The sequence below is a fragment of the Hylobates moloch genome, unplaced genomic scaffold (genome assembly GCF_009828535.3).
Source record: "Hylobates moloch isolate HMO894 unplaced genomic scaffold, HMol_V3 SCAFFOLD_19, whole genome shotgun sequence".
Classification (NCBI taxonomy): domain Eukaryota; kingdom Metazoa; phylum Chordata; class Mammalia; order Primates; family Hylobatidae; genus Hylobates; species Hylobates moloch.
This window is the reverse complement of record NW_026652294.1, coordinates 19412045-19435284: the sequence shown is the minus strand read 5'-3', so window position 1 is coordinate 19435284 and position 23240 is coordinate 19412045. Positions and strand designations below refer to the sequence as shown.

General features: G+C 45.7%; 1 protein-coding gene across 1 annotated transcript; it reads right to left on the bottom strand.

The window, feature by feature from the left end:
* Positions 1-1043: 1043 nt before the first annotated feature.
* CUNH22orf42 (chromosome unknown C22orf42 homolog) lies at positions 1044-13448 on the bottom strand. The gene is made up of 7 exons (XM_058431546.1): positions 13334-13448; positions 6895-7044; positions 4408-4457; positions 3406-3430; positions 3083-3127; positions 1931-2086; positions 1044-1689 (listed from the first exon to the last, which is right to left on the bottom strand). Exons 2-6 carry the CDS (start codon positions 7037-7039, stop codon positions 2064-2066), a joined length of 288 nt encoding a protein of 95 aa, XP_058287529.1. The 5' UTR covers positions 7040-7044; positions 13334-13448; the 3' UTR covers positions 1044-1689; positions 1931-2063.
* Between the last annotated feature and the right edge of the window lie 9792 nt (positions 13449-23240).

The window sequence follows — 23240 nt, the reverse complement described above, 5'->3', positions numbered from 1 at the left end:
CCCTGGGACCCCCTATGCCCCCCTCCCCAGTCCCCACCAGCAGCTGTGATGCAGGACAGCCAAACCACTGACTCTGACGGGCATTTGCTCAGCAGAGAGTCCACACGCCTGCCTGCCCTTCTCAAGCTGAGATGGGACAGTCAACCCCACGCACGAAATGACAGGACATCTGGAAATGCAGAGGCCCAAGGAAGTTCATGTCTGGATCAGGTTTTCCCTTTGACAGTGGCGCAGGAATGGGAATGAGCTCCTGGGAGGGCGTTTGCTTCCCTAAGGAGGGAAGTGGCATGGAAGGGGACAGGGATTCTGTACACTATAGGGTTGTCGTAACCCTGATCTCTTGGTGTGACCACAAAGTAAGAGCAGGGAGGTATCCTCAGGTGTCCCCAATGCCCCAGAGAAGGGGCGGCTTGGCCCCGAGTCAGCAGCCATGGGAAGGTCCAATCTGACCACAGCCACAACTCTAGGGGTCTCCCTTCCATCCTCCCTGGTGTCTTAGTTTGGGATGGGTCTCGCCAGGTGTAAGAAATTCCAGCCTCAACCTCCAAGGGGAAGTTGGAAGCAAGCCCCTATCACCCTCTGAGGGTCTCGTGTCCATTTTGTGTGTGTTTGGAGTGTCTGACTCAAAAGGGCTGTGTGAGTAGCAGCCCGAGTGTAATCTCTAAATCCCGCTTCCCACTTAAGGGAACCAGGCCACTCAGGGTTAATGACCAACTTCAGGCATGAAGCAGGAGAAAGATGGGCCCAGGACAGATAGTGAACAGAGAGCAGAAAGTCATCCAGGTCTACTGGGTTCTCTCAGGAGGATCCTGGGACTACCAGAAGGGGAACAGTGGATCCTTGCAATCAGAATCAGGGAGGGCGTTAAGATCTGCCTGGTCTGAGCAAGATGCCATGTGGAGCTCCAGGCTACAGTGGAGTGTGAAGGAAAGGCGTGACCAGGTGAGGAAGGGCCTCTTTGGATGATGCCTCAGCGAGATGACAGCCTCTCCTGGAGGTTGCAAATTGAACATGAGATAAAAAATAATGAGATACAATAGGAATTCTGATTGACAATATTTATTGAGGGTTACTTGGATGCAGGGAGAGGGGCTGGATGCTTTGGGATGAGAGAGGAGACCCCTGCCCTGGGATTCTGCAGGGAACATTGTCACCTCCACAGTGCTCCCTTGATGCGTGACCTGGCAGCTGTAGCTTCTGCGGGACCTCCACTCGTCAGGCGTCAGGCTCGGGTAGCTGCTGGCTGTGTACTTCCTGTTGCTCTATTTGGAGGGCTTGATGGTCTCCATGCCCTGGGTGATGGGGGTCCCCCCTGCCTTCCAGGGCACGATCACATCACCTGAGGAGAAGTCACTGATGAGACACACCAGTGTGACCTTGTTGTCTTCGAACTCCTCAGAGGAGGGCAGAAACGGAGTGGCTGTGTGGGCGACCTTGAGCTATCCTGTGGAATGTAGAGTGTCCTGCACTGGAACTGGAGGGCCTGGCCCTGAATCCCTCAGAACAGAGGAGTCAGGTCACACATCTACCCAGCATAGACCACACCAGAGGATCTAGGGGTCTAAATAGGGAGAAGAGTTCCTTGATAGCATTTCTGTGCCATTTTCATGACTGTTTGTGTGTGGTGTGGTTGTTGGACTTGGCCATGTCTGCACCTTCGGGAGCCATGCCTCCCGAAGCGCCTAGAACCTGAAGGAGAAAAAAAATTCTTATGTCAATCGACAGTAGAGTGGATACCTTATGTGACTACATTGACTATGTGACTAGTATGCAACAAGGCTACAGTTACACTTAAGAACGTGAATGAATTTGAAAATTAATGTGAGCAAATACATATTGATTTATTCTGTGTATAATAGTCCAAACCTGGAGGAGTCTAAACAGTTCATTAGTAGTCAGAGTAGTGACTTTAAGGAAGAAGTAAACTTACCGGTGTCAGAAATTTCAGGGAGGGACCAGGGCTGTCTTCACTTCAAAGGGGAGCTCCATCTCACTCTCTGATGTTTTCTTAAGACCCTGATGCTGATTGAAGGTCTCTACTATACAGAAGGTGCTGGCGATGCCTAGGTGGTCAGGGGGAGTCTCACTAGGAAAAGCAAATGATAGGCAGCATCAAACTCAGAGTTCTGGGTCTAATGAAATACCCTAGAATGGATAGAGGGTTCCCACTTAGTTTTATATCTCATTATGTAAAATGAGGGTCCTCCAAAGATAAAAATGTCATCCGTAGCATGGACAGATGTACGTGCTATCCGCACATTTATCGTGTGGAGCTTCTTGCATAATTCTTAGCAATCTGTGAATAAAAAGACTAGAACTTGTAAATATCAACTTAGACAACAACTGAAGCCTAATTTTAGAAGACAGGAAATAGTGTAATTCCATCTTCTGTGTGAAGGAACTCTTGGCTTCCCCAAAAATTAGAGAACTGAAGAGAAAGAAGCCTCATCTCAGAATCTGTGGGAGGGATGGGAAGTGGAGGCTGGAAACATGCTCAAGGTCAAACTTCTCCCCGGCCTTCCCAGGAGACTGGAGCTTTACCAGTGAGGCCAGAGTGGATATTCACTCTGCATCCACCCATGGGAAATCGCACAGTGAGGACAGAAACATGAATGTGCTATAACAAGTCCTCAAAGTTGAGAGGGTGATTACCAGCTTCCCCTTGGCATACAGCAGAAGAACTTTTTCTCTAAGTTCAAGTAAATGCCTGTGAGAGAGCTGTGTCCCACAGAGTCCTTTCATTACAGATGACACTCAGTGCCCAGCCCTACAGCCCTTGTGCACAACCCCAAGGAGTGCTGATTAATCCAAACCAAAGGTTTTGTTGTTTCACTGGGCAGAAGAGAGGAGGTGTACTGCAAAGTACCCTTAGGAACACAGCATCCATATAGCCCCTAGAGACAGTTCTTACATTTATGCCAAGAAGTTCTTACATGATTGCCAAGAACAAACCAGACCTCACATATATTTTCATTTAGTTTTTGATTTCATACCCCCTCCTTCAGCCCCTCAAGCAGCAGGGGTAACCTGAAGGCTCTTGGGAACCCTTTCCCATCAGGTCCTGCCTGGAATCGTTCCCTACCTGGAGGGTCGTCCTCTTCTTCACTGAGGCTCCCCGGAAACCATTCTTTAGAAATGAAAACATCAGTACAAGTGATTAGAAAGGGTGACTCACCCACTCCTCCTCCTCCAGCTGAAGCCATGCTGCCTCACACATGATCCCCTGGTCTATGCTCTACATTGACGAACCTTCCTACGGCCTCTCTGGCCAGAGTCCTACAGCAGCAAAATCACTTTCTCACGAGACCCCCAGTCGTCCTTCCCAGCAGGATCCCAGAATCAGGTTTCTGCTCACCCAAGCAACAAGTTTGTCCCTCATGAAGTGAGTAGCTTCATGGTGCTTACTGCATTTGCTGCCATGCCATATTACCTGCAGTCATACAAAGGAAAACGTTATGAGGATCAGATTCTGCTGTGCACTTCACTTAGATCTGTTATTCCCTTGACAGTGTTAGAAAACCAGAAGCAGTACGGTGGTTGAGCCATAGGTCAACATCCCCAAAAACTATGAGGATGCCTATGGAAAACTAAGATCTTTATTCACAGAATTTACCTTTAAAGCTGATTTAATAGGCAAACACACAATGCTGAACCCCAGGAGGAAAAAGTGTTGAAGAAAATGCCTCCGTATTACAGCCAATAATGGACGCTGTCCTTTAAAAACCTCCCAGTGTATCACGTATTAGTTGGGAAGACACTCCCACTGAATTTCACCCCCACAAAGAGAATTGTGTATGTTGTACATAATGTGCATTGTCAGATTTTCATATCAAAATTGAGAAGAAATCAGGAAAGCAAAATATCTTTAAACCTGCACATCTTGTACGTGTATCTCTGAACTTAAATTAGAAATTAAATTAAATTTTAAAAAAATTGCCAGAGTAGGCAAATGTAGAAAAACAGAAAGTAGATGAGTGGCGGCCTCAGGCCAGGGATGTGAGGGTTGGTGAATAAAAAGCCAGATGTGAAACAGTGATCAAGTCACTGGCCCCCAAATAAAGCATAGAGGATGCTTGTGGAAAATGCAGTGGGTTTTCTTGGAATATTCAGCAAGTGTCCATGTTGGCTGGCAAATACAGAATTATTTTTTAAGGAGAAAAGGTTGCTACTGAGAAATACTACCAGAGAGTTTGTAAGTGATGCCATGCCGTCCTTTGACTGCCGTCGCCAATCAGGCCTCAGTAGGTCATAACCTCCAGTGACTGGTCGTTAGAATCCATGACACTGAGGCCTGATTCATGATGGCAGTCAAAAATGATATTCACTTGATATTCTAGAAGCCACAGAAAAAACAAAAAGCATTTCTCTTCCAGAGAAAGAAATGCATCTTACAATATCTGGTATTACCTTCTTCTTCGCATTGCCATACACAGATCCCTGCTGATCTTGAGCGTGACCTAGGAGAACATAGAGTGACAGTCAGTGCATTGGTGCTGCTGAGGAATGCCACAAGGAGCCTTCAGGGGTGTGGACCAGGGCTGGAGTATATGGAGGTGGGGGGTTGACAGGCATGGACTGAGCTGCTGCTGGACCATTCTCCTTGGTGTTGAAGGAAGGCAAAGGAGAGGGGCAGAAAGAAATGAAAGAGCCTTGGCTTTCCAGCTAGAGCAACTTCATCAATGTGAAATAGTCACCTTAAGAACAGTTTAATACAGAAAGGCACTGTACTGTAGAAACAGGAAGTAGATTCATAGCATCTGTTTCAAAGAATTTATTACTTGATTAAAGGGCTACTTTATGGGTGAAACTGATTCAGTTTTAGCCAAATTCTATTTACCGCACATTCTTTTTCATACAAGTCATGAAAAAATTAAATCCTAAATTGCTACAATTAAAAATCGTCATGATTTCCTTTTTTAAGTCTTCTTGTGGAACCATGGTGTGTGCACATGTGCGTTTTTGGCTCCCTGTGATCAGGGGCTCCAGCAGCTTCTGTGTCATTCTTGCTGAGGAGATCCCTAAACATCAGGCTTCATTCAAACAGGCCAGGCTCACAGAGCCTGCTCTGCCCACACCAGTGAAGCTGAGAGACATGACTCCTGAATACTTTCTGCAATGAGAATAAGTTTCCAGGTTCAAATATATGTTACCTACTGAAATGAGGAAATGCATGAAAATAGCAATGAACAAATTCATAAAAGATCGTCCATGAGTAGGGGGGTGATTTTTTTTAACTAGCTTACAAGATTTTTTTTTGATGCCTGTTCATTCAGACATACAAAATATTGGTATAAAAAATCACAAGTTGTTATCAGTCATGTCAAACCTAACTTATCGGCTGTCAACATAAAGATCCTATCTCACTGACTTTGTGGCCTCCAGCAAAATCTAGCACATAGAAAATTACAAATATATTTATTAAATAAAAACACAGAGACAGAGAAGACTGGTCAGGCAGTCAGAGAAGATTGCATTTGATTACCTGGATGATAATAAACTACATAACTTTTGAGGATTAATATGGACATTTCCTTCTGTTTATGCTATCTTCCCTTGTGGAAGAAGGATGACAAAGATGAGCGGGAAAGAAATGAGAAAGAGAGTCCTTGGCTTAGAAGCTGAAGTTCACCTAATATAACATAAAATAGTCTCCAAAAGGTCTTGAACTATATGCTGTGACCCAGTGACAGGATTCCCTCATTCCGCCTACCTGGCTTGAGTTAAATTGCCATTGTCTTCTTCACATGTTGCAAGACCATGCTGCTATGCATTTATCTGTTGCATGAGATTTATAGTTGCATCAAAGTTAAATTTCATTTGCATCGGGCTGATGGCTGTCCAGGTGACACTAGGCAGTCAAGGGGGAGATTTTTCATCATGGAGGAAGGGGATGAGTTGAGGCTGAGCATCTGCGATTCAGATGTACAAGAAAGTTGCCACAAAACGATGGAAGCCAGGCTAATAACCGAGTGGTGCGTTGGGTTCTCATTTGTCACTCTCCTCACCATTTTCAGCGGGCACGATTTCAGCATTTTGGGATTTCAGCACTTTCTCCCCAGTGAAGATCATATTATAAAATATAGTAAAACAGATCACTGATTCTTACAAGGTTTGGCCAGCTGCTGAGCCAAGTAACTTCAGAACTGACAGAGGTGGGCAGAACAAGTAACTTCAGAACAGACCAGTGAGTGTAACAAGGCAAGAAAAAGAAACAAAGTCGAAAGTTTGGAAAGGAAGAAAAGAAATAAGTCCTTTCTTGACCTGGTACTGCTTACCAGCGTGTGTTCACAAAAACAACTTCTTTACAGCTCTGGCAGTAACATTTCATACCTTTTGCAGTCATTTTAAGCATGTCCCCCAATTTTTTTTTCCTTCTTTCTTCAAATTACAATTGGAAGAAATAAAGCAGCTTCTGTCAATGTGACTTAAACCCATCTATTAAGAATACCATCTAATCTCTTCCATGGCAAACTGTATTTTGAATTTAAGAAGTCTCCCCATATTTGAGTCTAAATTATCTCAATTATTAGCTACCTTAAGGAATGGGAGAAAAGAAAGAATTGGGCCCTTAACTGGCTCCTTCACTTAGGTACCAGACCAGCTGGATGGGTAAGGATAGAGAATGGCATGGGGACTCTAAAACTGGAGTATTTGAAATTTTATGGAGAAAAGGGAGGAACTAGACCATAAAGGCCTCAACAAAGAAGGCTCAACAACAAAGACAAGAGGCAGAACCAGCCTTCACCCCATGCCTAGCCGTGGGAAAGCCGGCTATGGGCAGGAGGGAGCTGTAAGCTGAGAATGTCTCTGAGGGTGAGGGACTGCAACGAGGTGGGGGCGGGGGTGGTGGCCAGAGAGATGCCAGAGAGCAAATGGCACCCATAGCTTCTTTACCTTTGGGGATCTTCGGGTGGCTGAGATACGGCACGTGTTGGACCTCCGTGTCTCCCACATCCATTTTGGCAGGCTCTGCAGTGATGGATGCCGGTGCTGCGGCTGTCTCAGACTCAGGAATCAGCCTCTTTGGAAGGTCCCACATCCGGCCTGCAACAGTCACAGTTGAGGCCACCTCTGGGGCCCATGCAGCAAGTAAGTTTGCTCCCCAGGGGGCACCTACACCCCTCTTCGCTCCTGCCTGAGCCCTCAATCAAATGGACTGCACTGCCCCAGCAGCCACACTAGGCTGGGTGGCACCCCAGTTGCAGAAGTGGTGTGACCGCAGGCAGGCCTGGGGCCTCAGCCCTTACTCTGCTGCCACCTCTCCAACCCGCTGGTCTGTGAAGCCGGGGAACTTCCAAGTCGTTTAAAGAAGAAAGACACACCACAACAGATGCCAAGAGGCACAAAAACTGCCGAGAGAGAATGTAGTGGGAGCTCCTCCTCCTTCCACTTCCAGCTACTGACTGAAGGCTGCTGGCCCTGGCTGATGCCTAGTACCCGCCAACCCTCCTATGTCACCTGCTTACCAGGAAACAACCAAGTCAGAAGCTGTATAAATCTCAGTATAAAATTATAAGGTTTATTTGTAAAATGTACTGTATTTATATGTAACTCTCATTCTAAAAGTTGCCATAAAAGCTGAATTGGAAGCTTCATGTCTGTATGAAATTTCCTATATTTTTAATGTGTATGATGAAATTAATTTTTCTTAAATATTAAAATCAGCCAATCGCTACAAAAAGAATACTAAAAATCTCATTTCTAGTTTTAATATATTTTTGCAGGATATTTACATGGATTTAGTATTGAAAGCATTTATGTCTTGTCAATATCGCATAAAAGACAGTTACTTAGATGCAATAAAAACTGGTGAATGACATGTACTTTCCTGCATCTTTGTTAGTGATAAGGTTTTTAGAAGGGATTTTAATTAAGGCTTAAATAAGAAGAGCTGGGGACATGTGGAATGAGAAATAGAAGGCTCATCAAAGTGTATGTGTGTATGTATTCTTATATTTGTGTGTGTCTATGGTAATGCTATCCGGAAACTAGTGCAATGAAAAACAAAACAGGAGTGAACTGAGGCAAATGTGGCTCAGAAAGGTCTCTTTTGACCTTTAAACCTGACATTTCTTTGTGGCTATCACACTGACTCATCTAATTTAATGTCACATATTGAACCCAGCGATGTCTTTTCCTATTGAAAACTAGCCTTCTCATCCTGTTTTCTTTAATCTGTCACACAGGCTGAAGTCTATCCACCCTCACTGCCATAGCACTTACAGATATCACTGATATCATCTCTCCTTTCTGTTCACATTTTTACAGTCTCATTATTTATGTTGCTGAGCATTTTCTTAACAACTGTTCAAAGCCTACAGGTTAAGATGTGGGTGGAGATATATACTAATGACTTACTTATTAGATCTATAATGCCAGGGATGAGTTTAACCAGTGGAATGATTCTGCTTCTCTTCTGACTCACTCCTTAAAATGTGTATTGAACAAATCTGCGATTCAGATGTACAAGAAAGTTGCCACAAAACGCTGGAAGCCAGGCTAATAACCAAGTGGTGCGTTGGGTTCTCATTTGTCACTCTCCTCACCATTTTCAGCTGGGACAATTTCAGCATTTTGGGATTTCAGCACTTTCTCCCCAGTGAAGATCATATTATAAAATATACTAAAACAGATCACTGATTCTTACAAGGTTTGGCCAGCTGCTGAGCCAAGTAACTTCAGAACTGACAGAGGTGGGCCACACAGGCCTGTGTGATCCCTCACACCTCTTAGACTCTGAGCTGACTGAAAACATTTGGGTGTCTTTGTGCTTTTAACACTCATGACTATGCATCTGTCTGTGGGTTATGTGATCACAAAGGCCGCTTTATAATCATGGCCAGTGTATATAAGAAATATAAGAAATTTAACTTTGATGCAAGATGTTTAGGGAGATGCAAGATGTAAACTCGTTCAGTCCAGAAAGACAGGACAACAGAAAGTGGGAGAAGGGTGGGCTCCAGGTCATGAGGAGGATTTCAAGATTTTCTGATTGTCGATTGGTTGAAAGAGTTTCTCTAAAAGCCTGCAAACAATAGAAGAAATTGAGTTCAGGTAAGGGGTTGGGGACACCCAGGATTTCATTATGCAGATGAAGACTCCAGATAATAGGCTTCAAAGAGAATAGATTGTAAATATTTCTTGTCTGACTTGAAAAAAATGCCAGACCTTTAGTTCTTTCCTGGAGCAGGAAAAAGACCCAGAAAGGGAAGGGCATTCTCTACAGAATATAGATTTTCCCCACAAGAGACAGCTTGAAGGGGCATTTCAAAGTATGTCAAGGAAATATATTTAGAGTCAAAAGACTTGGATTTCTTTCAGGGCCTGCTCTCTGTCATGTTGGTATCTTACTGCTGCTACAAAGCATCTGAGTTGTCAGCCTTAAAGTCTCTATATTAATGTGAATGCAGGTGAGTTGGGCCTGAATTCCAAAGAGAGTATAATAAGGTGTGTCTGACCGCCTATTCCCATTATGGCCTGAACTAGTGTTTCAGGCTTTCTTTAGAATGCCGTTGGCCAAGACGAGGAGTCCATCCAGGTAGCCGGGCAGTTTACAATTTTAGTTTTGGTTTTCAATACTCTGTATACTTTAATTCATTCAACCCTTTCCAGAGCCACACCTGCAGTTTGTCTAGTTATTCCCACTGCTCAGGTGGAGAATATGAAGTGCCAAGATGAGTGAGCCAACCTCTGGAGTTCCTGAATGAAAAAGTCAAAACATGAATCCAGGCACATGGTCCAATGCTGATGCTCTCAACTACTGACATGCACTTCTGCATTAGCCATGTGGTTTTAGTCTCTATGTAGAGAGTTCAGCATTTCCCTATAAGCCTTAAAGCACTGAGCCTAAGAGATCCCAGACACTGGCCATGATTATAAAGCGGCCTTTGTGGTCACATAACCCAGTCATGATAGGTATCTTTTCCCACAGAGAGATGCATAGTCATTAGTGTTAAAAGCACAAAGACACCCAAATGTTTTCAGTCAGCTCAGAGTCTAAGAGGTGTGAGGGATCACACAGGCCTGTGTGGCACACCTCTGTCAGTTCTGAAGTTACTTGGCTCAGCAGCTGGCCAAACCTTGTAAGAATCAGTGATCTGTTTTAGTATTTTTTTTTTTTTTTTGAGACGGAGTCTCGCTCTGTCGCCCGGGCTGGAGTGCAGTGGCGCAATCTCGGCTCACTGCAAGCTCCGCCTCCCAGGTTCACGCCATTCTCCTGCCTCAGCCTCTCTGAGTACCTGGGACTACAGGCACCCGCCATCATGCCTGGCTAATTTTTTGTATTTTTAGTAGAGACGGGGTTTCACCGTGGTCTCGATCTCATGACCTCGTGATCCGCCCGCCTCGGCCTCCCAAAGTGCTGGGATTACAAGCGTTAGCCACCGCGCCCGGCCTTTAGTATATTTTATAATATGATCTTCACTAGGGAGAAAGTGCTGAAATCCTAAAATGCTGAAATCGTGCCAGCTGAAAATGGTGAGGAGAGTGACAAATGAGAACCCAACGCACCACTCGGTTATTAGCCTGGCTTCCATCGTTTTGTGGCAACTTTCTTGTACATCCGAATCGCAGATGCTCAGCCTCAACTCATCCCTTTCCTCCATGATGAAAAATCTCCCCCTTGACTGCCTAGTGTCACCTGGACAGCCATCAGCCCGATGCAAATGAAATTTAACTTTGATGCAAGTATAAACGAATTTACATCTTGCGTCACACTCCCTTGTGTCTCCCTAAAACGTGTGAAAACCAAACTGTAGCCCGATCACCTTGGGCACATGTACTCAGGACCTCCTGAGGCTGTGTCACCAGCATGTCCTTAACCTTTTCAAATTAACTAAATTGATTGAGACCTGCTTCAGATAACTCTTTGGTTTACAATGTACAATCATGGTGGGTTTTATTTTTTAGAAGAGGACAGCAGGGACTTCTTGTGTCAATGAGAAATAACAATATTTGTATGATTTATGTCTCAAGAATATTTTTCCATTTATGGATTCACACTGGCTGTGAGTGCAGTTCTGTTTTTAGGATTTTGAATTCTTGAATGAAAGCTAAGTTGAATAGATGGATTCAGTTCTAGGCAAAACAGTCCATTGTCGTTATTTACTAATCCTTTGTTATAGTCGATGGAAGAATTGGAAATACTGAAATTATATCCTGTAAAATAACTGGTTTTAATCACGTGATATTTCCTTATGTGGTCTACCTTTCCTTTGTCATGCATGTGTGGTAATTGCCTATGGGGAGGGTATCCATCTTTGTACTTGCCAGTCAATTTAGCATAGTTTGTTTCAAGGAAGGAGACATGGGCTGGATGCTGATGTGTTTTAACACTGCAGTGCAAAGAGTTGCAATGAGTGTGGTGAACTATTAACCAAATGCTCATTTGCTGTCTTGTCATTGTGTTTAATGTACGTAACTTGCAGGATTTGATCATTCCTAGGTCTTGTGTTGATAGAGTTTTCAACTATCTCAAAAATACCTTTTTCATCTTATTTGTTTCTGGCCAACTGCTGAGGAACGTTCTCAGCACTGAAAGGAGTTTATCAATATTTCTAAGTACTGCTTCCTGATATTCAGAACTGGTATTTGACCCTGTTATCAGAGGTATCTGGGACATCTCCGTACTTTTCACATCAATGGCTGTGCCAAATCTTGCAGTTATATTCTCTGATGTCTGCCCTAAGCTACGTGACTTCTGCAGCCACCTTGTAATCATACACAGTGCTTGGGATCTCTGTAGACTCTTGTAAATCTAGGACTTGCATGTGTGAAGGAACCACCTTATGGCTACACGTGATGGTAGGGTTGAGAGCCACCCTTCTCTGGGTAATTCAGAGTAATAACTGCAGCTCAACCATTCATGATCAATTCAGCTTTAGGGCTACATGCCTAGGTTCACGTATCGCCTCCTTCCCTTAGGGGCTTAGAAGCATGGGCACATTCATTAGCACTTCGGTTTCTCCATCCAAGGAGAGAGTGGATAGTAAACACCCACTACTTAGGTGAGGTCTGTAGTGAGGATTGAAGGAATTAATGAAAATAAAGTGTACATTGTCTATCTTCAGGATGATAAACTAAAGGAGAACTGACGCGCGTGGTACCTCACAGCTTAACAAGTTCCAGAGCTGCATGCAAACCCAAGAGATAAGGTCCCAAGTCAAGGGTAATGTCATGATGCACAGCTGCTTTGTCCAAAAATGATCAGTTCAACTTAACGCTAACCTTGCGCCAAAAGAATGAGATACGAGTGTCAAAAATGCTTTTTGTGACATCCTGATTCCACACAGTAGCTACTTCTGGGAAAAAGAAATGTTAAGTGCATGTTGTCTACAAAATGAACTGGTGACCTGATGAAAGATCAACAGATAACTTGTCAAATGGAGTGAACACCAGTTTACTTGGGGAGGAGAATTATCTACCATAATGGAAGGTCCTAAGCATATGACATAATATCCTGTATGATTTATTTCTCTTAAATGTAAAGTGGCTCAAACTGAGCCTGTTGCCAAGTTATGGAGATGACCATAGCTTAGCCTTCGAAAAGTGCTATGTATGGTGTCACAGGAGACCTGATTTGTGTATTCCCTACTTCTGAGGAGTAATAGGTTGGGTAAAAGCATATTATTAATATCTCTGTACATCATAGGGAATTTTGAATAATCCACAAAAATATGTTTTTAAGTTATGTTTTGTTAGATAAACCGACCTAGACACAGATATTATATATTTGCCATTATCAACTTTTAAGGTGGACTTGGCAGGTTGTCTTAATGTTAACACTAGCACACAAACACAATGGCTGTGTTTTATACTTGATAGTTGTGACACACAAATTAGTCATTGCTTCCCAGTGCATTTTAAAATGATTCATTTTGGGGGACTGTGCCTGAGATGTAGGCAACAGGTCAAGGAAGGACAGAGCCCCACGTTTCCACATTGGCATGGGGACGATGCTTTACAGCTCATGGAAACAAAATCTCTTATCTCTTGTGATATGGGATGGGCAGAGTAGGAACTGACTCCTATTTTATGGTTCGTGGCACTGAAATTTAGAGAGATTCAGTGACTTTTCTCAGAGTTAAAACACTGATGAGTACTGAAGCTAAGGCAGGGAATTTAGTTGGTTCCCTGGGGATGGAGATCCCTGAATGCCTGAGACCAGGAGTCCACGCCCTGGACTCCAAAGCAAGGACCCTCCTCACTCCTTTTCTAGATCTTCCCATCCCCAAGGCTGCTGCAGGGAGACGCTGATGCCCTGGAAGAGGTGCCTGGCTCAAGAGAAGGGCGCAAATCCTGACTCAACTCCTGGCTTTACATTTCAACCCCTTACCCAATATGCAAGACTTTCCCCCAAATGAAGCCCTGCTCAAGGCTTGGGAGTCCAAATTTGTCTGTCTCCCCTCACACTTTACTCTGTAGCTACCTTGTGGGGAGACTTCCCTGTGGTTGTGCGACCACCCTGAATGACCAGTAGCCACCTTGACTCCCAACTGACTTGGAATGCAGAATGTTCCCAACGGATTCCCCACATGACAGTTGGACTTAGATTCAGGTTCACCTTCAACTGACCAAACCAGAGTGCTGGGCAGTTAAGATTCATTAACTGAAGAAGTGGCCTGTGGGGCTGGTGCTTGGATGGCTCAGGGAGTAAAGCCTACAAGCTGCTGGGGTCTCAGTGCCTATTGACCAGAACAGCTGCTCGAGCAGCTTGGACTCAGGCCTGGCTGAGAAGGGGCAGTGGCTGCCCCAGCTCTGAGTGGGCGGCTCCCTGCTCCTGCCCTTCCTACCAAGACTCAGACCCTACTGTATAAACCACAACAACGACTCCAATCCTGATGGTCTCAGGTCCACAGCACATTCAGTGGAGAAGCTGGCAGGGGGTGATATCTGAGGCTCCACCTGCTGTTAGTCAGATGCTGATTGAGATGCTTCTGGGTATGGGCAGGAGGGTTTCCTTGACAACCCAGATCAATTTTCTGGCATATCCTGTATTTGGATTTTTCATGATCTCTTGTATCCATGAGCCATGAGCTTGAGAAAAATAAATTCAAAGTAGAGACCTCTGTTGATAGGCTGCTGGCAGGAGACCATGGGCCAGTGTTCATCTTTCCCAGGTCACACTTGGGTTCATCAGTGGCCTAGGGGGAGACAGAGTCAAAGTTGGGCTTAGGAGGAGGGGTCCTGCAGTGTGGTGGGCACTTAAAATACACAACGGGCTGACTGCATGGGGATGTTACTCTAATGAGAGGAGACAGTTCAAGAAGGCACCTGAGCTCAGTGACTCGGAGCAAGAGGAAGGTGCCTGATGGCCTGGGCTCAGATACCAGCTAGAAGCTGTGTGACCCTGGGAAAGTGACTTAACCCCTCTGTGCTCAGTTCCCTGCCATGTGATGTGGAGATGTTAATGGGGCCTGCCTATTAGCATTATGTTATGAAGCTTACTCTAAGCAGATCCAGATTAAGCCTGAATAAGAATGACCTCAGTAAGTGCTACAAAAGTGTTCAAATATGAAATGTCTGGAGGAATGAGGCAGACATGTAGCAATGGCTGCTTCCAGAGAGGAAGCTTGGATGGTTACAAGTCATGGAAAGTGGAAGGTCAGTTTCCAGCCTTTATATGGGCAGGATGCCTTACAGCCTTTCAAGAGGATCTGCTGTCATCTCTTGTGACCCTCACATGCGCCCTGTGGGGGTGGGCATAGCTGGGCTGTAACTTACATTTTGCAGCTGGGGGCACTGAAATTTGGAGGGTGAAGTGACTTTCCCAGAGCCACAAAACTGAGGAGGGATGGGCCTGAGCTAAGAATGTATTTGGTTTCCTAGAGACAGAGATCCCTGAAGCCTGGAGTCTCTAGATCATTCCCTGGGCCCCTGAACCAGGGCTTCTCTCACTCCATTTCCCAAATCCTCTTGCTCTAACATTGCTTTGGGGAGAGGTGATGTCCTGCAGGAGATGCCTGACCCAGCTTTCTGCCTCTATATTTTAATCTCTTACCCAAAATATGATGCAGCTGACCCCAAACAAAGGTCCCTTGAAGAACCAGGGTGTCTAATCTGTGTCACTCCTCCCCCAGCACCTTCACACCATGAGCTGCCTCAAAGTGAGGTTTCCAGTGCTCCAGTGACTACCCTGAATGACCAGTGGCCTGCTTGACTCCCAGCTGGCTCAGAGATCAGGACTCCCAAGCCAGACACACCCATAGGACAGAGCCTCACAAAGAATTAGCTTCACTGTAACTGACAAACTCTTATGAGCAGTGAAGGTGAATTAACTGGGGAAGAGGCCTACTGGGCTGGTGCTTGGGTGGCTCAGTGACAGAAACCTACGGGCTCTCAGGGTCTCATGGACTAAAGATTTGAGCGGCTGTCTGAGCAGCCGGGACTCAGGCCTGGCTGAAAAGGGTTAGTGGCTGCGCCAACAGAGTGGGCGCCTCCCTGCTCGCGTCCTTCCTCACCAAGGCTCAGTCTCTACAAACTCCTCTTTCCTACCTCGACCCTGTGGGGGCAGGGGCAGTGTTCATCTCCTCTTAGAGAGATCTGTCCATTGCCATAGCCTGGAGACCCCCCACCCCAGGATCCTTCCTGAGGACTACCCAGGGCTGCCTCCTCTCTGTCACCAAATGTGTACTCCATGAACCCAATGGTACTGCCCCTCCTCACTACTCACCCCAGGAGCACCCAAAAGCCAGTGGTCCTGTCCTCATCAACCCCATGCAAATTCCACCATGAGATTGGCAGATATGCTCGGGAACCTTTGGCCTGAGATTCATTCCCCTTCCCTGCGGTGTTCATTGCTGGGATGGCGTCAAGAGTCTCCTGATCTGATGAAGGCAGCGTGGATGAGTCCCCACATCTACTCTCTGGAAGAGTATATAGGAGACTGGCATTCTTCCTACCGTAAACATTTGGTAGAAATCAGAGGAAGTCAACCTGTGCCTAAAGTTGGCTTTGTGGCAAAAAAGTTTTTGTTTTTGCCATACTTTGTCTCTAAATCAATGCTGATGTTACCTGTGGTACAGTGCACAGATATGAAGTGTACAGCCTTATGGCTTCTATAAACATGTCTGTTGCTAACCCCCAGTTCAACACACACCATGTCGACAGTACCCTAGGTGCCTGCTGTGGATGGGGATGGGAATCACACCTAACATCAGGTTTTAAGAAAGAAACTAGTTACTTCATGTATGTTCGGAGCACAAGACACATGATTAGCACAGAATGAGTGGGGCAGCACCCTCAGAAGGTGGGAGGCAGAGCAGGAGAGCTGGGAGAAGCCAACAGAGGTGCGGGGGCTTTCCATAAGGAGGTCTGAGGACAGGGCCAGGAAGCCAAGAGAAACTTCTCGGGATCACTGGGCTTCTATGGAAGGAGACACGACTGCTGCACAAAGCGTTGTGCCCGCAACAGTCCATCAAGGCCTGCCTTTGTTTAGGCTGCTTTTTATATTTATATATTTTATATAAAATATTTAAAAATAAAGCTACTAGTAGATAAAGCCTCTAGCACTACAAATAAATGTTTCTAAACACAATCCCAAATCTACCATCTTTATCTTCCCACTTCCCCGTTTCCATTGGATTATAGCTGTCACCTCCAGGCTCATTAACCTGAAATTCCAACTTTGATGCACAGGCTTCTTAATTAGATGAGTTCAATGAAGAGACCCCATGCCAGGCTCAGAGCAGCTTCCCAGGAGTGCGTTCTGTACGAATGGAAATGCTCTCGCTTTGCTGTTGAATATGGTGGCCAGCGGCACATAACTCTCTGGGGCACTGGAAATGTGGCCACTGTGACTGATGAATGGAATGTCTCATTTTATTTTAATGAACTGCACTAATTAGTTATAAACAGCACCTCCAGGTGGGGACACTCCCATGCCGGATAGTGCAGCTCTAGAGATACAAAGATGAGGAAGACATGACTCCCCTCCTGGGTGTTTCCTTGCAGAAAAGTTGGCGGCTGTGATCCGATCATTCACGTATGGGTGCTTTCTGGGCCTCTGCACAAGGGCCAGGCACTGTGTGAGGCCTGGGGATGCAACAGTGAGGAGAGCATGAGGGCCCAGAGGGATCCAGTGGGGGTTGAGGAGTGCACCTGCACACAGAGGGGCGGAGCAGACCCTGTCTAGACCGAATCAGAGCAGAGGGACACCCCTCACCTCCCCTGACCTGAGTCAGACTCTGGAAAAATACCTCTCCCAGTGTGAGGTTCAACAGTCTGGACAGGGTGAGCAGGGAACCTTTGCCCACTCAAGCGAGACTAGAGCCCAGCTGAAGGGTGTGTTCATGAGACCTTCATGGGGCCTAAGATGGGCTGCCCACGGCCAAGTGCTATGATGAGAGGAAATGTGGAGGGCACAGTTCTTGCCCTCACACTGACCAGCTGTGACCAGAATTCCTCTCCCCGTGAGTGGGAGGACACAGTTTAGGCCTGAGGACTCCAAGACCATTTCAGAGAAACTCTCAAACCCATGTCCTCTGGGCCATAAAAGGGAGGAGCAAGGATGACCTGGGGTTCTGGGATCAGCCTCCCTTGCCTTGCTGAGCTGGCCCTGCACGGGAGCCGGTGCCCTACTCCCTGCCCAGCAGCTATGGTGCGTGCAGCCACCCTGGCCAGGTGGTGCCACACAGCCTTCAGTTTCAATGCACTTCTGAGCTGGGTAATCCTTGGCTAGCACTGTCTACACAAGGGCAGTTGACAGGCAACTTCCGGAAGCAGGTGAAAGCTAGAATGTGATCCCTGCCCAGGCCCAGGGAGATCGGGCCTGGGAACCTCTGTGTGTCTGGCCTGACCTTGAGGTTGTCCCTGCTGACCTATGTCCTCCCAGTCTGGCTCAGAGGACTGGAAACCTGATTCTGCTCTCTGCCCCTCATCAGCTTCCATGATGGGAAAAGCCTGGTTTGTCACAAAGGAGGATGAAGACCCCAGTCCCCAGCTGTTGTCACAGAGCTTCAACAGGAAGGAACCCCCTCTCCTGAGAAGTTTCAGAGATGTCCATGCCGAGCTCACTCCAGCCACAACAGCCACACCCTTCTCTTTCCCACTTAGAAGGAGCAGAGAAATCACTGGACTGAGGGGATGATGATGTGATAATTATCCCGAGATTAAAATCCTGGGATTCAGCCTCCCCCCATCCTCATCCTTGCCTGGCCCAGGTGGTGTGTGACATCCATCTGCCGCTCTGTATTTTCTCCTCTAAAGGTCGACCTCGGGGCCCTGAGACCTGCTTTCTCCCGCAGAGTTCACTGGGCGACTGTCTCTGGGTTCTTGGAGCCCTTGGTCTTGGTGTCACTCATTTTAGCATTTGGTCTCTCACTTCAGGTTTTTTTCTCAAGCACCACTGGGAAACTGTGTTCTAGAGAAGAAAGATTTCTAGGAGAATCTTGATATGAGAAGCCTGTTTCTGTGGGAAACAGTTACCCTTTTCAAATTGAGCGGTCTCTTTGTTCTGTGGGGAAAATACTAAGAGCTCAGTTGTAGGGCAATGGAATTCTATGAAAATACAAAGCGTTTCACATGATCCCAAAGGTTCGTCAAGCTGTAATTTGCCTCATTTTACCTTTGCTGAAGCCAGAATCCTGTTTCCTTGCAAAGGCCCTCAGAAGCCAGCAAGAGCCTATTTCACCCAGGAGGTTTGGCAGGAACTGGAGTGGGGATTCTTCTGCTGCACGGCCGTGTTTATCTTTCCCCACCTTGCAGTGCTCAACCTACCATGTCTTCCTCCTTAGGAAGGGAGCCACGTGCCCACCCTGATGCTCTACCCCTGAAGAAGCCCCCTTGTCACTTTACGTAGTGTGTGTTGCCCTGCCACACAGAAGCTGTGGCTGCCATAGTTGATGGGAGGCAGGTTTTCCACATAGGCATGGGATTTCATATTCCTGGCAACATTTTCTGTAGTGAAACATTGGACCTCAATTGAGAAGCTAAAGGAAAATTTACCTGACTCTGCCTGGAGACCCCTCCTTTCTCAGATTCCTACTGGAACTGGGTGTGGTGGGTGACTGCACCAGGGGCTCCCTGAAAAAGGAAGGAGCCCTGGCTTAGGACTCCTTGCTTTTAACATGGGGTGAAAATTGATTTTGCAGTTTCCCATAATAAAAATGCTTTGGGGAATAGAATGTGGAAGAGGTACAGGAATGAAGCATCAATTTGGAAAATATCACTTGAAATGCTAAAAGTTATCTGAGAGGACAAGGGCTCTGAGATTCCTCCAGTCTCTGTCCTGGAACGTGCCCTAGGCCAGGAAGCTCAGGAACAAAGATTAAAAATCCTAATGGATGCCAAACTCATAGTAGAAGTTTAGAATCTCTCCCAAGAAGTAAAGGTGGGAAGAAAGTGCATGGGATTGGGAATCACAGGGTGAATCTAAAAGGACTCTGCTTTTCCATTTGCCGGATGTGCAACTCTGCATAATTTGTCCACATTCTCAAGCCTCTTTTTTCTCATAAGTCACCTAAAGAGTTACGGATTCTCTTCTATGATCAATCAGAATTCCACAAGAAACAGTCAAGGCCTACTCGGAAGTGAAATTTATTATTAATTGAAGTTGTTGTTGACCCAGTAATAGGAATCCTGGCATACAGCTTTTCTTCTAGAACCCTGTGGACATTTTCCTGGATGGTGACAGTATTTTTTTCCCTTGTTTATTGACGTATACTTGTGTCAATGACGAGTCTAACTCTGTAAAATATTCAAGGAAGTTTATTCTGAGCCAAATATGAGTGACCAAGGCCAATGACACAGCCCGAGGAGGTCCTGAGAACATGTTTCCAAGATGGTTGGGTTATAGCTTTATTTTAACATTTCAGGAGGATAGAAGTTGTAGGCAGATATCAATCAATACATGTAGTGTATACATTGATTTGATCCAGAAAGGCAGGACAACTCAAAGTGGGGGCTTCCAGGTTATAGATGGATTCAAAGATTTTCTATTGGCAATTGGTTGAAAGGGTTATTATCTAAAGACCTGGAATCAATAGAAAGGAATGTCTGGGTTAACATAAGGGCTCATGGAGATCAATTATTATGCTGCTGAAGCCTCCAGATAGCAGGCTTCAGAGAGAGTAGATGATAAATGTGTCTGATCAGACTTAAAAAGGTGCAACACTCTTAAACTCTCCTGGGTCAGGAAAAGACCTGGAAAAGGAAGGGGAATCTCTATAGAATGTAGATTTCCTCTGCAAGAGACAGCTTTGCAGGACCGTTTTAAAATATGTCAAATAAATACATTTTGGAATACTTAGATTGCTTTCAGGGCCTGCTGTCTGTCATGTGATGCTGTACTAGTGTCAGGTTGGAATTTAGTATCTTATTGCTACAAAGAGTCTGTTTTTCAGTCTTAAGATTGATGTTTTAATGGTAATGCTGGTTAGCTGTGCCTGAACTCCAAAGGGAGGAGGGTAAAATGAGGCACTTCTGACCCCTCATCCCCGATCCCATCATGTCTTGAATTAGTTTTTCAGGTTTACTGTTGAATGTCCTTGGCCAAGAGGGGGAATCTGTTAAGTCGGTTGAGAGGCTTAGAATTTTATTTTTGCTTAATACTTGACATACAATAAACTGCACATACTTAAAGTGTACAATTTGATAAATTTTGTCATACATACTGAAGTGTAATAATGAATATAGCCAGTCTGAGTCTTCAGTTCTTGTCACAGGATTTTGAAACCCTTTGAAATTTCCTGCATAAGATTGCCTTTGTTATGCCAGTGAGGGGGCTCACTGTGGGCCCTGGACAGCTTATGGATGAGAGTGAAAGACCAACCACGTTATGAGAGGGTTGTTTGGGCCAACCAACTTCCAGGAAGGTGGGGGTGGGGACTAGAGACTGACTTCAATCACATAGCCAAGTCTTTAATCAATCATGTCTACTTATAATGAAACCCCAGTAAAAACCCTGAACACCAAGACTCAGTGGAACTCCCAGGTTTGTGAACAATTGATGGGCTGTAGGGGAGAAACCCTGTGATTCCTGGGGGAAAGGGCATGGAAGCTATGCATCTAGGACCCTGGCCCCCGCTGCCTTCCCCCTACACACCTTGCCCTATGTGGGTCCTTTATAAGCAAATAGTAAATGTAGTGCTTTCCTAAGTTCTGTGAGGTATTGCTAGTGAATTATTGAGTCTTAGGGAGGCAGTGGTGGTAATCTCTGAATTTACAGTGGCCTGCACACCCCTAAAGTGCAGCTGGTGTCTCAAGTAAGGGCAGTCAGGTGGAAGGTTTTGTGCTGGACTTGTGGAATCTGATACAGACTCTGTGTGATGATCGTCAGAACTGAATTGTAGTACACCCAGCTAGAAGACAAATATGCCCAAGGGAGCAATGGTGAAGGGATTATTAATGGAGGAAGCTGACACTTGCAGGTCAGCTGTGTAAGGGAGATAAAATAACTCCAGGGGAAACACAGACATGCACACAATCACACCACAAAAATTCACATATAGACACACCCCACTGTCCATGCACACAAACATGGCATCTAGAGGGAATACAACTGCTTGCCAAAATGTGAACATAGTGCTGTGCCTAGAAAATAATTTTTTCCCATCATACCACCAAACCTTATTCCCATCAGAAAGCTAGAGACAGGGTGGCTCTCTAGACTAAAGTCAGAAAGAAAGACCCCTCACAGGATCATCGAGATTTTCCTCAGCAAAATCTGGTCCAGTGACTGGACCAGAATACACATGATTTTAATTTTTTTTTTTTTTTGCTTTTTTTTTCCCTTCTGGGACTACCTGCAATTACAGAAAAACAAACACTGTGAGAATCAGCTCATGCTGTGTACTGTTTGTACAAGCCTTCTTGGTGACTTTGTAAAAACAAGATGGGAAATGGTGGTCAAGTCAAGGGAATATAAAAGCAAGAGTAGGGAAAACCTACCTGTGCCAAAGGACACACACTTTTTCTGGGGGATGTTTCTCTCACATCTATTTTGGTTGGCAATTGCAAAAAAACCCAAGGAGGAAAAATTGCAACTGAGGAAAAGGCCCCCTATCCACAGCTTAAAACCTGATACTTCCAGATGTGAGTGTCCTCTTGCATCAGGGATCAGTTGGTAAGAGACTCTCTTTCCAGCCCCAAGAGGAAACTGTCACTGACATCTGTAATGTACATGATTGTGTTTTCATATCTAAATTCAACTGATAAAGAAAAAAAGATAAAGCAACACTGCTATCTCAGACAAAGAAAGGCAGTCTTAACTTGGCATTATACAAAAAGTCACGCTGAACTTTGTGATGGGCAGGGGCCAGGCTCTGGACCTTGAACAATGAGAACACATGGACACAGGAAGGGGAAGATCACACTCCAGGGACTGTTGTGGGGTGGGGGGAAGGGGGAGGGACAGCATTAGGATATATACCTAATGCTAAATGATGAGTTAATGGGTGTAGCACACCAACATGGCACATGGATACATATGTAACAAACCTGCACATTGTGCACATGTACCCTAAAACTTAAAGTATAATAATAATTTAAAAAAAACCCTTTGCAGGTTTGATGCTGAACATCAAACACTTTGACACAGGCTCACGGACTGTTGAAATGATGGAATCCCTGGAGGGACACAGGGCATTGGATCTGCAGAGTGTCCACACGCCTGCCTGCCCTTCTCAAGCTGAGATGGGACAGTCGACCCCATACATGCAATGACAGGAGATCTAGAAATGCAGAGGCCCAAGGAAGTTCGTGTCTGGATCAGATTTTCCCTTTGAATGTGGCCCAGGAATGGGAATGAGCTCCTGGGAGGGCGTTTGCTTCCCTAAGGAGGGAAGTGGCATGGAAGGGGCCAGGGATTCTCTACACTATAGGGCTGTCGTAACCCTGATCTCTTGGTGTGACCACAAAGTAAGAGCAGGGAGGTATCCTCAGGTGTCCCCAATGCCCCAGAGAAGGGGCGGCTTGGCCCCGAGTCAGCAGCCATGGGAAGGTCCAATCTGACCACAGCCACAACTCTAGGGGTCTCCCTTCCATCCTCCCTGGTGTCTTAGTTTGGGATGGGTCTCGCCAGGTGTAAGAAATTCCAGCCTCAACCTCCAAGGGGAAGTTGGAAGCAAGCCCCTATCACCCTCTGAGGGTCTCGTGTCCATTTTGTGTGTGTTTGGAGTGTCTGACTCAAAAGGGCTGTGTGAGTAGCAGCCCGAGTGTAATCTCTAAATCCCGCTTCCCACTTAAGGGAACCAGGCCACTCAGGGTTAATGACCAACTTCAGGCATGAAGCAGGAGAAAGATGG